This window comes from Nomascus leucogenys, chromosome 9 (genome assembly GCF_006542625.1).
Source record: "Nomascus leucogenys isolate Asia chromosome 9, Asia_NLE_v1, whole genome shotgun sequence".
NCBI lineage: Eukaryota > Metazoa > Chordata > Mammalia > Primates > Hylobatidae > Nomascus > Nomascus leucogenys.
In genome coordinates this window covers 95,901,281-95,917,602 of record NC_044389.1, presented here as the reverse complement: position 1 = coordinate 95,917,602, position 16,322 = coordinate 95,901,281, and the positions used below count along the sequence as shown (strand labels likewise).

Here is a 16,322-nt window from a genome sequence, read left to right as displayed (position 1 = left end):
TGCTCAGGCTAGGACTACTAGTACTATTTTGAATAGAAGTACCAAGACTGGGCATTAATTCTTTGCTCCCTATGCTAGAGAAAGAACTGAAAATTTTTCACTGTTGAGTGTGATGTTGTATTTGAGCTTTTTATATATGACCTTTATTATGTTGATGTAAATTCCTTCTATATATAGCTTAAGAGATTTTATTATGAAATGGTGTTGAATTTTGTCATATGCTTTTTCTGCATCTATTAAAATGATCAATGATTTTTATTCTTCATTCTGTTAATGTGGGGTATCACATTATTAATTTGCTGATGTTAAACTATTCTCGCATATCAGGTGTAATCTTACATGGTAATGATGTATGATCCTCTTAAAGTGCTGTTGAATTTGGTTTTCCAATATTTTGTTGAGGATTTTTGCATCCATATTTATTAGGGATATTGACTGTAGTTTTCTCCTTTTGTAGTGTTTTTGCATGGCTTTGATATCGAGGTAATGCTGGATTAATAAAATGAATTAGGAAATGTTCACTTCTCTTCAGTTTTTTGGAAGAGTTTGAGAAGCATTAATGGCAGTTCTTCTCTGAATATTTAGTAGAATTCACCCTTGAAGACATGTGGTTCTGGGCTTTTCTTTAATGGGAGGGTTGTTACCATTTCAGTCTCATTACTCATTATTGATCTGTTCAGATTTTCTGTTTCTTATGATTCAGTCTTAGTAGGCTGTAGGAATTTCTAGGAATGTATCCATTTATCCAAGTTATTCAATTTTTGGTGTATAATTGTTCATAGAAGTCTCAATGATTCTTTATGTTTCTATGGAATCAGTAGTAATAACTCCTTTAATTTCTAAGTTTAGTTATCTGAGTCTTCTTTTTTCTTTGTTCATCTAGCTAAGCGTTTGTCAGTTTTATCTTTTCAAAAAATGAACCATGTATTTTGTTGACATTTTCCATGGTTTATTCTCTATATTATTTATTTATGTTCTAAGCTTTATAAATTTTTTTGTTCTGCTAACTTCGGACTTAGTTCTTTTTCTTCTAGTTTTCTGGCAAATAAAGTTAGGATATTTATTTAAGATCTTTCTTTTTTAATGTAGGTGTTTATCACTATACACTTCCCTATTAGTACTGCTTTTGCTGCGTCTCACAAGTTTTGCTATGTTGTGTTTTCATTTCATAAAATATGAATAATTAACCTAACCAAAAAAATTTTGTCACAGACGGAGTCCATGTTTGAAACTTGTTTTCAATGGCTTCATAATGGAAAGTCCACCTGATTAGGCAACCTCAAACAGTTCAGGAACAGTGTAACACCCAAAATTACCAGAAGCCTTTGTAATACGTTTCCTCTCCAGTGGCTTCAATGTGGCATTCCATTCATCTTCATCTTCTACTCTCTTCCCTCTTGACCGTCTATTGTCTAAAATGTGAGACTTATCCAGGAGCTACAAGCTTCTATATGAGGTTGTATCACCAGCCGTTTTCAGCTCCCAGAAAACCTTGTAATAAATACCTGAACTTCATCCCCTACCTCTGACCCACATCAACCCTCATCTACCAGGTAACTTGCCTCCAGAGGTTCATGCGGCAGGGTGGGGCTACCACCTTTGAAGTAAAGCAAGGAGTGATGTTATCAGCTCCTCTACCTGGAAAAAGGAGAAGACAAGAAGAAAGAAAATGTCAGATCCTGTAGTGTCAGAGAAAAAAATGTGAAACTGATATCCCAAGTTGGATTTCTAAACAACTTTTTCTATTGAAATATTGTTACCCATGACAGTTAAATTCTATTGTAATATTGGAGTAGTATAATAATAATACCTTCAATATACATTCTAAACAACCTTATTCCAAAGCACTTTATTTCACTCATTCATTTATTTCACTAAGATTTACTAATCACATAGTAAGGACCAGGCACTGTTCTAGGCACTGGTGATATATATATATATATATATATATATATATATATATATATATATCACCACATATATGTATATATACACATATATGTATATATACACACAAATACATATACATATACATACACACACAATACTCATTTAAATTAGCTTAACTTCTCTAGGATTTTGCTCTTTTTTTCTCTTTTGAGCTAAGGAAACTAAAGTTTATCAAGTGTTGGTATGATCCAATGACATTACTAATATCAGCACTAGAGGTCAAACTCGGGTCTTCAGAAGCATTGCTTTTTCTCATGTTTTGTAAACAAATCTCTATGGTTGGCATTGCATTGTAGAAAAATTACTTCTAAAATTCCAAATTATAGACAAATAAATATGCTCTTTAGAGAAAATTCTGTTTTAGTGTCAGTTATTAGTTATATTTGCATAGCCGTGCTTCTAAGGAGGTATCTTACATATCGTGGCTTCTGAAAAATATTGGAGTGAATGGGTGCTAATAGAATGTATTTCCAAATGCCACATAATACATGACCTCTTGGTTCCTTAAAGATTTTGTTTCAGGATGAAAAAATAGAAGGCTTCACATTGGCTCTCAGATATAATTTACATCCTTGAACACAGTTTACAAGGAATGCTGCGTTTGGGGAGATGGAGGGGTACTTTCCTAGATCAATAAAGTGATGCTTTTTTTTTTTTAGCATTTGTGAATAATCATAGTCATGAATAAGCCTCTAGAGTTTAGAGCTCTGGAGCAGAGTGGGAGAGCGAGAGATGGGGTTCAAGTACCTCAAATTCCTAAGAACAATATGTTCCTTTATAGATTAAAATGAATCCACTCTTACTGCTTTTTGACCTCACTGAATATGTTAGGAGTGTTCACTCATTATTGTTTTGTTTTGTTTTAGGTTTCTGCCCATTTGGCTATTGGGAATGTCAGAATGGAAAATGTTATGGGCTGGAACAAAGCTGTAACTTCGTAGATGACTGTGGAGATAATACTGATGAAAATGAGTGTGGTAGCTCCTGCACTTTTGAAAACGGTTGGTGTGGCTGGCAAAACTCCCTGGCTGACAACTTTGATTGGGTGTTAGGGGTTGGCTCTCAGCAAAGCTTAAGACCTCCCAGAGACCACACTCTTGGAAATGAAAATGGTAGGTTATTAGATTGTTGTAATTGTTTTCACATGATGTTCACAATGTGCATCAAAATGTCTTTTCTGACAGCAACTGGGGAGCTCTGAAGAGACCACCATGATGATACTGCAAGGCGATCAAACATTTAGTGAGTGTATTTTTTTCTTAGGGCTGTGGTAAGAAAGGGCCACAGAGTGGATGCCTTAGACAGCAGACATTTATTGTCTCAAATTCTGCATGCTGGAAGTTTAAGGTCAAGATATTGGCAATGGTGATTTCTTCTGAGGGTTGGGAGGGAGCATCATCTCTTCCACGTCCCCTCTTAGATTCTGGTAGTTTCATTAGTTCCTTGGCTTGTGGATGGTGGTTTTCCCTAAGTCTTCACATCATCTTCTCTGTGAGCATGTCTGTTTTTAGGTCCAAATTCCCTGTTTTATTAGGACCCAGTCATATTGGATTAGTGTCCATCCTAATAGCCTCATTGTAACCTGATCATCAGCAAAAACCCTATTTCCAAATAAGGTAACATTCATAAGAACTGGGGGTTAGAACTTTGGCATATTTTTGGGAAGGGGGGAACGCAATTCAAACCGTAATAGTTTTTAGCCAAAATCCAATATTAATCATTAATTCAGCAGTTGAAGTTAGATGATAATGTATGCTGCCATCAGACATCTTTCCTAAATGGTACACACCTGTAATCAATAACCCTGAATTCTGCCACTCCTATGATCATTAGCAAGTCTTTTAAATTTCAGATTTTCAAATTCCTCATCTGTCATTTTGAGATAATAAAATTCGACCTGTCTGCCTCACAGAGATTGTGGAGGTGATGTAAATGCAGGGAAAAGAGTTTGAAACCTATAGAAATGCCATGAAAATTTAACTGTAAAGCCACATGTGTTAAGGGTGTTGGGCATGGCTCATTTTTGTAGTGAGTAGCTGAGATCAAGTCTCAGCCTCCTTGGTGAAGGAATAAAGGACAGTAGCAGAATGAAGAAGGGACCCTGAATCCCTGGATGCTGCGTAATAGGCAAAGAAGTCTAAATATTGAAATTCCATAGGTCTATTGAAAAAAAAAAACTGACCAAGCCAGGGAAAGCAAGACAAAAGTCTCATTCAAACGCTCAGCACTACATACATGAAATGTTACGGATATGTCAATGTACAAGAACAAAACTCAATACCTTTCTTCCCATGTTGCTTATTAAATTTCTTAGTGTTATATTTACACACTCAACAGAGGACTGAATTTTTAAAAGCACATCATATCACTCTTTCTTTTTTTTTAGATTTCATTGGTAGTCTTTACATTATTTTACAATCACTTGATAGTTTGGGAAATCTATAAAATAATTTTTGTAGCTGTCTTGTTGATGCGACGGCATAAATATCCCATCAGATCAGTTAATCTGCATACTGTGAAGCACGTGCTAAAAGCACAGACAGTTGGAAATTGTTCTGTCAAGCTAGAGGCAAGGCTATTAGATATTCTTTCTGTTCCAAATGAAAATGCTTTTGGAAGCTCAGATCATATGAATTGTAATTAAAGACCCTAACTATGATGGAAACACAAAAATAATCCCATCATTGTTATTTTGGTTTTCTCTGAATTCTGTGTTTGCTCCTAGGGCACTTCATGTATCTGGAGGCTACTGCAGTGGGCCTTCAGGGTGACAGAGCACACTTCAGAAGTACTATGTGGCGAGAATCCAGTGCATCCTGCAGCATGGGCTTCTGGTATTTCATATCTGCAAAGGCCACAGGATCCATTCAGATTCTCATTAAGGTAGGAACATGGCCTGTGATGCTTCTGAGCTTGTTTTGTTCTGTTTTAGAGAAACTGTCTTGCTCTGTCACTCAGGCTGCAGTGCAGTGGTGCAGTAATGGCTTACTGCAGCCTCCAACTCCCAAGTAGCTGGGACAACAGGCATGTACCATCATGCCTGGCTAATTTTATGTTCTTTGTAGAGAATAATTTTAAATTCTTTGTAGAAATTTTATATTCTGTGTTGCCCAGGCTTGTCTCAAATTCCTGGGCTCAACCAATCCTCCCACTTCAACCTCTCAAAGTGCTGGGACTACATGCATGAGCCACCACACCTGGCCCCTCTCTATAGGTGGCATGTGGCCTGAGGGAGTTGGCTTGGCTAGAGAAGGCCCCCTGTTTTTCAAAGGTGCCATCTCCTGTGGCTGAAATGTTCTATGGGGTTTGGTAAGCTGGGGCATGAGAACCAGCTTTGAGTTCAACATCGTATCCTGTGATTATGACTGAATCCCAGAGACTCCTTATATAATAATAATTAATCTAGGACACATACATTTCTTCTTCCTATTTAGTTGTTTCCTTCCCTTTCCTTTCCAATAAAAGAAAATAGATGATTTGTACATCTGAAAGAAAAGCGGCTATCCATTTTTCCTCACATATGAGCAATCATTAAGGGAACTAATAATAGACATTTTGGTTCTAAGCACACTGCGCAAAGGACTGAACTACTCAGGAGAATGATCAAGGTATGATTACACGCAACTGCTTATTAACTGTGACACTGTAATGTATTTTCTTACTGAGGATTAATTGGATGTTTCTGTCAGAGCTTTAATTTAGTATAACAAAGTGACAGTGTTCAGGGAACCAAATAACATAGTAAATATTAATATTAATGAGACTTGGTCAAACACCTTTACTCTTTACTGAGTTAAAACAGTAGCTGAAAGATGTATATGTGCACGCGCAGGTATGTGTGTATTTATCTGAATAATCTAGGTAGAATTCCAAGAAAACTTACTTTAAAGCATACTGTGGAGACCATTGCTTTTTTTTTTTAATGACACATGGGCTTTGGTTAAGTGCCCTGGCACTGATAGAAAATGCCTGAGCTGAATACCAGAGAGGTTATACCTCTGAACAGCTTATGTCTGCAGAGTCTATGTTTTATCAGAAACCAGAATTGACTTTATAACTTAGGACTTTTCTGTAATGATGCAGAAAAGTCTGCCTAATAAAATACATATTGCAAGAACCACAGCAAATCATTCTTATATTTAAAGATGGAAACTTACAAAAGTAGAGCACTTAAAGTTCTCATAAGAGGACTTCACCAGCAGTCTTGAAATATGATACTTGATTCTATGGTGTGCACCATGTAAGAGATTTTGTACTGTTCTGTGGGCTTTGCTGTGATTATTTGCTTCAGTCATATTTACATTTCAATTATGTTATAGTAACAAGCTTTTTATTTCTAGAAAGTGTAATATTAAACCATTTTGTGATATTAGTCTTCCTAACAATGCATAGAATTCCTGTGGTTCCTCTAATTGATTCTTAGAGAAATTTAACAGCATTTTAAAAAGCCTATCTTCCTACTGTACACACACACAGACACACACACGCACACTTAAAAAGTATATGCCTATACTTAATTAGTCACGTTGATTGTGAGGAAAAGAAATCTCTCATAACATATTTGGATTTTATATTCATGAATATTAGGGCAATCATTTCATCTTGGTGATTAATAACATATGTATTTTAAACCAGCATTACATAGTAGTTATTTGGCTCTATTTGGAATCATGCTAGATTTTACCTTGCTCATTAGTTTGAAAGCATCCTAGCTAGATAGTAAACCCAAAAAAGGCAAGGATTCTGCTCCAAATTCTTTCTTTCTTTACTCTTCATCTTTTAAGATGTTCCAGTATACACATGCGCTCCCTCTGGCTTGGCCCTCCCTGTCTATTCTTAGGTAGGCCCCCTTCTCTGTTTTCTGTCTTTTCCCTCCACACCAAGTCGCACCCAATCGGGAAGACTCGGCGTTTTGCAGAACTTTCCTTGGCCACATTTGCCTAGCCTCCCACAATGATTCCTTTTCTGAGTGTCTTGCAGTTCCAGAAAGATTCCTGCTAACTGGCTGTTCTTTAGAAATTATTCTAGTTCAACAAACTGATTGTAAAGTCTTGAGAGCAAGGCACTGAAATTTTAGGCTTCAAGTGTCCCTCTCAGATCTTCAGAAAAGGGACTGCTAGGTGAAGCAAAAAAGTGGTGGCCTCCCAGAGGTTGTGGCTGGGCTGGAGCCAACCCTCATTTAGGACAATGCTTGTGAAGGGATGGCCATTGTGCATTACATGCATGACATTCAAGTCTAGCCTGAAGAAGAATCTGTCATCTAAATCAGAAACATATACATGGAATCAGATATAAAAGCATTTGCCATTGAACAATAATTAATTGGTAGCATCATTTATATGGGGTAATACTGATTATAGATCACTACAACAATGCATACATAAATATGTCATTTATAGAACACCATCACTCATATTATTTCATGGAATTCTTAACACACCCCTCGGAGTTAAATAATGGGATCCTTGTTTTACTAAAGGGGTAGAGGAGTCACAGAAATAACTTTACCACCCTATAGCTAAAGACCCAGTCAGTGACAGAGTGGAAACATGAATCCAAGTATGTCTATGTCCAAAACTCATTTGTTTACTCCCAACCCTGAGCCCCAAGTGTTCCACACTGACTTTAATATCGAAATGAAGATCCCCCTTTACCCAGATCTATACACGTTGCATAGAATATTTTTTAGAAAAAAACAAAATGAATCATGGTTCTTAGAATGGCCATGTATGATTCTTAAATGACTCCTGTGATAAAAAAGTAAATTCAGAGAAACCTCAACAAAGCAAAGCTATTGCTTTTGAGAACATTTGGTAAAAAGCAATACCATATTACCTATTTCTGTATTTTTTGCCTTTGGTTACATGAGAGTTGCTTTTCATTAGAGAGATGCAACTGAAACAAATGTAAGTTTTGTTTCTTCAATCAAGCAATGGGTGAATAATAAGAGGGTCAAAAAAATTGAGAAATTGATGTTAATTTTTTCTTTTTCTTGAAGTTTGCTTTAGTTATAAATGAGAAAAAAAAGCCTTTAAAAGGATGTAGTTAAACATTTTGAAGGAATAACAATTTTGTAAAGACAGTTTGTTCGGTATGCGATCAGAGGGTTTACCAGGTAGGATGATTGGCTCTCACTCTCTGCTTCAGCCAAGCCAAACACTGTGTGCATGAGATTCAGCCTGCGGGAAGCAGTGAGAATCTCTGTTACTCCACTCTTTCATTTTACGAGTGAGCCAAGAGAGGCCCAGATGGGCTAAGTTATAAACTCAAGGTCACCAGTAAGTGGATTGACTATCACTTGAACTTAGGTGTTCTGAAATTAAGTTTAGAAAGTCTGCATAATTGGTGTGGTGTATGTCTTTCTAAGGAGTAGGTTTGGATGTTAATCTAAGTTAAAATAACTGGGCCGTATCTTTTTCTGAATTTTGTAATAGTTCATTTTTAAAATGGCATCCTTATTTTTGCTAACATTTCTCATCTTTCATTTTTAACTCATTTATATTCAGTATTAAATTTCTCATTAAATTTAAATGCATTACATTCCAGACCACCTAAGATTGAAAACAAAACATAAAACAAATACTCCAGAGTAGAAAAGAGGTTTTACAACATGAAATTAACTTATTTCACAAATTTTATTCCCACTATTTGCCTATTTTCTAGTCACTTGTTTCCTGATGGGGTTAATTTTTTTTTTTTTTTTTTTTTTTGAGGCAGAGTCTCGCTCTGTCGCCCAGGCTGGAGTGCAGTGGCGCGATCTTGGCTCACTGCAATCTCCGCCCCGCAGGTTCATGCCATTCTCCTGCCTCAGCCTCCCAAGTAGCTGGGACTACAGGTGCCTGCCACCACGCCTGGCTAATTTTTTTTTTTTTGTATTTTTAGTAGAGACGGAGTTTCACCATGTTAGCCATGATGGTCTCCAACTCCTGACCTCATGATCTGCCCGCCTTGGCCTCCCAAAGTGCTGGGGTTACAGGCGTAAGCCACCACGCCCGGCCCTGATGGGGTTAGTTAATGATGAGTAATATGTAAACATGAATACACTAAAAGTAATTTCAGGGAAATTTTAAAATGGACTTTGTTTTCGACAATTTGTTTTCATTGGGTAAAATCTGTCTAGCCTCTACAAGAAACAAAAGACCTTTGCATGTTTTCACCCAGGCTTGTGAATAAAATGCAGGAACACCTGCTACCCGAAGAGCATTATCTTCTTTTGGAACTATTCCATCTGTAATAAACTGTTGATATTTTAATCAAGATTACTGCATGCTTTAGGGAATTTGAATATATTTAATTGAAGGTGTTCAGGACTCTCCATTATGCAGTCATGTTAGAAAACATAATATATTCAAGCCAGAAGTGGAGAAAAATAATGTGTTTCAGGAGAGCCCTCCTGCTATAGCAACCTAGTTATGCTGAAAGACCACAATTAAATTAGTTTATCGCTTTATCTTGCTTAGTGGTTCAGATAATTTTAGAGTTGGTGGGGTCTTACTCTCAGCTATTCATTTTACAGATGAAGGAAGTAAGAGTAAGAGGTTATATTTCTTGCCTCAGCTCACATGGTATTTTAAGAAAAAAGTCAGGATATGAATTCAGTTTTTCTGAATTCTAGGTTAAGGCTCTTCTACGTGTCTTCCTAGAAATTTTATCTAACAGTTTTGATATGTAATAGGGAAATAAATATTTTGTTCAAGAGGCTGTGGAAAATGTCAGATGGAAAGAAGCTAGCTTCCTTTGATTACGTAAAAGACTGTGGTCATTCCGGGTCCAGTTTTAACCTTAGTCTAGGGAGCAGTGAGGCTTGGTTGTAGACAAGGGTCAACTGAATTCATGGTAAGCTCTCTGCATCCATCCAAACCCACCTCCACCCCGTCCTCTGCACGCATATTCACCACTGCCCTTATCTGAAAAGATTTACAACACAGATTGAGTATTCCTTATCCAAAAATCCAAAATTTGAAATGCTTCAGTGAGCCTTTGCTTTGAGCATCATGTCGACCTTCTAAAAGTTTTGGATTTTATAGCATTTCAGATTTGGATTGCAGGGTTAGGGATGCTCATCCTGTAATTGCTTATACTAGAGTAGTAATCAGACAGGTTTATTTTGATACTGACAAGCTACTGAATATCCAATGTTATTTTGAGTATACTGTTTGCATTTTATTCATTATTTCAGAAAAAGAATATAGATAATATAGAAGATTCATAGAATCTAGATAGGGAATTTGACTTCTCCAAGACTATCATGTGGATTTTGGAATGTAAATCAATTAAACTACATTTTTAGTGCCTTTTCAGAATTGTTTCAGTATCTTAGCAGTGTAATCTGCATAGTTTTGTTATATTGTACTAGTGTACTTGGCCAAATAATTGGAGAAAAGTCAATCTTTTCATTTCAAGGTGTGAACCACCAAATATCTGAGACAGATCTCAGTCGATTTAGGAAGTTTATTTTCCCAGAGTTAAGGACGTGTGCCCATGACACAGCCTGCAGAGGTCCTGATGACATGTGCCCAAGGTGGTACGAGCACAGCTTGGTTTTATACATTTTTAGGTAGACATGAGACATCAGTCAACATATGTAAGATGAACATTGGTTTGTTCCAGAAAGGTGGGACAACTGGAAGCAAAGGGGGAACTACTCAAACTGGGGAGAGGGCTTCCGGGTCATAGGTAGGTAAGAGACAAATGGTTGCATTCCTCTGAGTTTCTGATTAGCGTTTCCAAGGGAGGCAATCAGTTATGCATGCATCTCAGTGAGCAGAGGGATGACTGGATAGAATGGGAGGCAGGTTTGCCCGAAGCAGTTCCCAGCTCGACTTTTCCCTTTAGCTAAGTGATTCTGGGGCCCCAAGATTTATTTTCTTTTCACAAAGGTATAACCACACAAGATATCAACAAACCCAGAGTTTAATTCAGTTAGTTGCTACAACATCACAATGCTCTAGTTATATAAAATAAATATTTCTTTATATCATCTTGGAGAACATGGCACTAATTATTCTAGGCATATTTTTGAATATGTGAGATTTTTCTTTTAAACTTCTTCTGTTCACACGTTTTTTACCTCTTTCAGTGTCTCTACTGTTTCCAAGTAGGACTCCTATGAAGCTGGTTCCACTGGAATCTCTTCTGTCATGAAGAAAAGATTTCCATTAGGATGCTAACACCTTAGTTTAATTTATCCCAGGAGCCCAGGAGTTTTTGCTTTACGGAGAGGCATATAGTCAGCTCTAAAGAATGACATTATCACTATTATTCTTGCCATTCTATTTCTATTTCTACTCCCACTGGCACTGTTACTCTTGTGTCCAGTCCAAATATTGACTAATTCATTCATTCATTCATTCCTTTCTTTTTTGATGGAGTCTCAATCTGTCGCCCTGGCTGGGGTGCAGTGATGCAATCTCAGCTCACTGCAACCTCCACCTCCCTGGTTCAAGCGATTCTCTTGCCTCAGCCCTGTGGGTAGCTGAGAACACAGGTGCACGCCACCACGCCTGGCTAATTTTTGTATTTTTAGTAAAGACTGTGGGTTTCACCATGTTGCTCAGGCTGGTCTCGAACTCCTGGCCTCATGATTCTCCTGCCTTGGCCTTCCAAAGAGCCAGATTACACTGGTGAGCCACCATGCCAGCCTCATTTTTTTCTACATCATGTGGTAAGTCTTCCAACTATATGAATCCATTTAATCTTCAAAATAAGATGGCAAGGAAGATATTTTGTTTTCTAATTTTACAGACCAGAAAATTAAGACCCAGGTCACATAAAAATTATGTTGAGTAATCGGGGTTAAAAAACAGTTCTAGCTTCAATATTCATGCTCTTAACCACTATACTCACCTTCTGCTATTAGAATTTAAAATATTCTAATACTCGGGAGTCAGAGAGGTTACTGTCCCTCAAAGTTTTCCAGTGGCTCTGAAGTCATACAAATCAGAAATTTCCATCTCTACATATTAATAAATCTATAGATGTATTCCACACATGTTACAGAGGAGAGGTGACTACTTTGTGTTCATCAACTTCAGCAGTTTTATTTGTTTTTCTAACTTAGCTTGCCAGCGTCTAGTAACAGTTACTGCATTTATCTAAATTATTCCTTATCATATTTAATGTAACTCAGACATTTTAAAATCATGTTTAATATAGCTGCATTCTATTTTTTAAATTATTTTTAATTGACACATAATAATTGCACATATTTATGGGGTACAGTGTGATGTTTTGATACACATATACATTGTATAATGATCAAATCAGGATAATTAGCACATCTGTAACCTGAAACACCTGTCATTTCTTTGTGGTAAGATCAGTGAAAATCCTGTCTGCTAGCTATTTTGAAATATACATTATTTATAATTATATTCACCTCACTGTGCAAAGAAACACCAAGACTTATTCCTACTAACTGTAACTTCATACTCCACCAATCTCTCCCCATCTTCACCTCCCCTGTCCCCTCCACATTATCTGGTAACTACTGTTCTATTCCCTGCTTCTATGACATACATGTTTTTAGGTCCTGCATATGAATGAGATCATGAAGTGTCTGTCTTTCTGTACCTGGGGTGTTTACTTAACATAATTTCCTCCAGCCTTATCAATGTTATTGTGAATAACAGGATTTCATTTTTTTAATGGATGAGTAATATTCCATTGTGTATGTAGACCCCATTTTTTTATCCATTTATTCATTTTTGGACACTTAAGTTGATTCTACATCTTGGCTATTGTGAATAGTGCTACAATAAACATGAGAGGACAGATAATCTCAACCTATTGATTTCATTTCCTTTGGATATATACCCAGTAGTGGATTTGGTAGATTATATGGTAGCTCTGTATGAATTTTTTTTTTTGAAGAACTGACATATTGTTTTCATAATGGCTGTACTAATTTATAATCCCACTAACAGTGTGCAAGGGGACAGTGTTACTGGGTGTATAACACTTGTTATACTATTTTTGCTTTTGTTGTCTGTGAATTTGAGGTCTTATCCTAGTTCCACAACCTTGCTAACACTTCTTTATCTTTTGTCTTTTTGACAAGAGCTATTCTAACAGGCATGAGGTGATATCCATCATGGTTTTGATTTGTATTTCCCTGATGATGAGTGATGCCGAGCATCCTTTTTCATGTATCTCTTGGCTATGTATATGCTGTCATTTAAGACTCATGTATATTAAGGTCTTTTTCCCATTGTTTAATCAGATTATTTGCTTTTTTGACTATTGAATTTTTTTAATTCCTTATATATTCTGGATATTATCCATTTGTCAGATGTAGAGTTTGCAAATATTTTATGCCATTCTATAGACTGTCTCTTCATTCTGTTGATCGTTTCCTTTGCTGTGCAGAAGCTTTATAGTTTGATGCAATCTCATTTGTCTATTTTTGCTTTTGTTGTCTGTGAATTTGAGGTCTTATCCAAAAAAATTCTTGTGCATTCTGATGTCATGAAGCATTTCTTCAATATTTTCTTCTAGTAGTTTTATAGGAATAGCTGCATTTTAATGTCGGTTAGGAAAGAATGAATTAGAAACAGATTAATACCAATTATTAAAATATTTTTAAAAATCTATAATAGTGACTTTGTGAATATAAGTTAAATGAGAAGATTTATGGAGGATGAAGTGACTACCACTATTTTAAAGGCGTAATGAACATAAATGATACTTTTGAGATAGCCAATGTATTATAATGGGATATTAAAATATCTACTATTACTATTGGTGAGGAAGTCACAGGTACTACTAATACCTGTGATCTGTTGCCTGTATTCACAGTTTGAAGAAAATACCGAAACTTTAGTTGAAGATTGTGAAAATAAAGATGTATTTCCTCCATCCATGTTATAACTCTCTTGAAAATTAATATTCTATTTATAAGAAGGCTGAAGAATTTTTAATTTTATCAGGACATTTATCTTATGTGCTCAGTGTTTACATTATTTATTGAGAAATGTAAGTGTGCCTTGTCGGCAGAGGAATTTCTTATATGAAAAAGCAATTCCAGCTTCTAACATTTGAGATCCATTAAGTCATTGAAGATAGCATTCTATCTGAGACAAGTTTAGAGCAGACTAAGTATAAAGGGGTTTAAATGCTGCCACAGCAAAGAGCTATTTCAGCCAACTAGACATCAGGCCTGCAGCCAGGTAGAGTCAGCAACTTCCATACTGGCTGCTCATGAATTAATATAGTGAGAGATTTGTCACCCAGACTCAAGAGTGTGTCTTCAAATGTCATAAGTAGTCATAGACAATGTCATCTTAAGTATTATAAGATCTGAGAGAAGGAAGAGAATAAAAGCAATACTGTGGCTTGTCTAGTTTAAAATGTGGCTTCACATGGTTACTGTCCATTTGCCCACAGAAACTTTGTAGGTACAACTGCTGTACACACAACTAGTCTGTGTAGGAATCCTGAGAGCCAGTTAATTTCAGTTTAACTTCCGCTTATTTAGTGAAAATATTTGAATTTTGATTATTTCAAACACATTTTTCATGGTGAAACATTTCTTTTTTTCTTCTCATTTTTCTAGGGCATTGCTTGAGAAATTGTAACAGTTTTCAGCACATGATAGTAACTCTTTGTAGAACTCGTTAAGTTCTTAATTAATTTTTAATGCCTACTCTTCATTTTCTATGAAGTTTGCAATACATGCTCCAACCGAAGTAGGGTAGAATTGCTTATCAGTGGGCTGATTGTTCTAACTGGATCACATTTCTGACTCAGATGCTGCTATAAGTTTGGCAGTCCGTTTTTACCAATTACAGATTACGGAGTTGGAGTAGAAAGAAAACGCTTGTGATTCACTCTTGTATGCACTGATAAAATAAGCAATTAAAATGGCAATTACCTTAGATAACTTATCTCTGTAAGAAATGAATATACAAAACAATACCATTTATAATCTTTGAGGGAATTTTAATTAAAATAAATGTTTTAAACTTTTTTTAATAAATGAAGAAATATTTAGACTTAAACTTACATTTTCTAGATTAGTGTATTTCTTTACATCTTCTAAAGAAGTCAGGAATATTTTCTGATAATCTGTTGTGACAATAAAGCTCTTTGGTAAATTCTGCTATGGTTCTCCCACTATGGATAGTATTATGTGAAAGATATGAACAAAAAATGCTGAGCAGTTTGGGATATACTATGCCCAACTTAGACTATTTCTAACTAACAATTCCTTTAATTTAGGATTACAACTTTCTTCTGCAAGTACTGAGTTTCCAGCTCCATCCCAATTCTTTTCACCCTTGCTTTCATTCATTGCAATTTAAACATCTATTTAGTGAACTTTTCCTAAATACACTCTCTGCTCTCATGGAGCTTGTGCGTTTAAAGTGGGCTTAACTGCTGGCAAAAAGCAATGGTATGGCACGGATTCTTTCTATCAGAAGTTGTAAGAGCTTCTCATTAGAACCTGAATGTCCTTCAATATTTAATTCTCCTCCTTCTGAAGTCGTCCTTTTCCTGAAAAGGTAGTTTATGACTTCATGTGCTACGTTCTTGGCACTGGAACCTCTCTGAGGTTCATGGAGTGAGTTTGAATCAAGTGGCGGTGCGTTCCCATATGATTAAGTCTTTGTCTCCTGGCACTGCTACGCTGCATGATGACTGAGTGTGTGAAAAGTTCTGTTCTCCAGTGACTAGGGAGGTTTTACGACGCAGACCTCATCTGCCTTGTTCACTGTCCTGTCTGTAGCAAGTAGCATAGTGCCCAGGACATGGTAGGTATAAAACACATATTTTTTAATTGAATGAAAGATTGAATGCACAAGCAGTACATAAATGCCAACTCTACAGAATAATTCAATATTCCAAGATTTAAAAAGCTACATAAATATTTATAGGCTGAAAGTGTTTAGAAGAAATAAAAAAAATTAAATTGGATTTTGAAAGACAAGTAGAATTTGGCAAAATAGAAGAAAGAGGCCAGGTGTGGTAGCTCACGCCTATAATCCCAGTACTTTTGGAGGCCAAGGCAGGCAGATCACTTGAGGTCAGAAGTCTGAGACCAGCGTGGCCAACATGGTCAAACTCCATCTCTACCAAAAATACAAAAATTATCCAGGCGTGGTGGCACATTCCTGTAATCCTAGTTACTCAGGAGGCTGAGGCAGGAGAATCGCTTGAACCCAAAAGGTAGAGGTTGCAATGAGCCAAGATTGTGCCACTGCACTCCAGCCTGGGTGACAGAGGGAGTCTATGTTTCAAAAATAAAAAAATTAAAAAAGAAGAAGAAGACGAAAGAAAGGAGAACATTATTTCGAATGAGAGAATATACAAACGAAGAGAAGCCTGGGATGTATTGAGTGGACCCTGAACTCACCAATTATTGGATAGTAATT

General features: G+C 36.4%; 1 protein-coding gene across 1 annotated transcript in view; it reads left to right on the top strand.

Annotated features, from left to right (window-relative positions):
* MALRD1 (MAM and LDL receptor class A domain containing 1) overlaps positions 1-16,322 on the top strand; it is a 682,931-nt gene that overhangs the window by 342,013 nt on the left and 324,596 nt on the right. The window contains exons 27-28 of the mRNA XM_012499583.2: positions 2,817-3,062; positions 4,676-4,833. Of these exons, the coding sequence (XP_012355037.2) occupies positions 2,817-3,062; positions 4,676-4,833 (404 nt within the window). The remainder of the gene's footprint in view (positions 1-2,816; positions 3,063-4,675; positions 4,834-16,322) is intronic.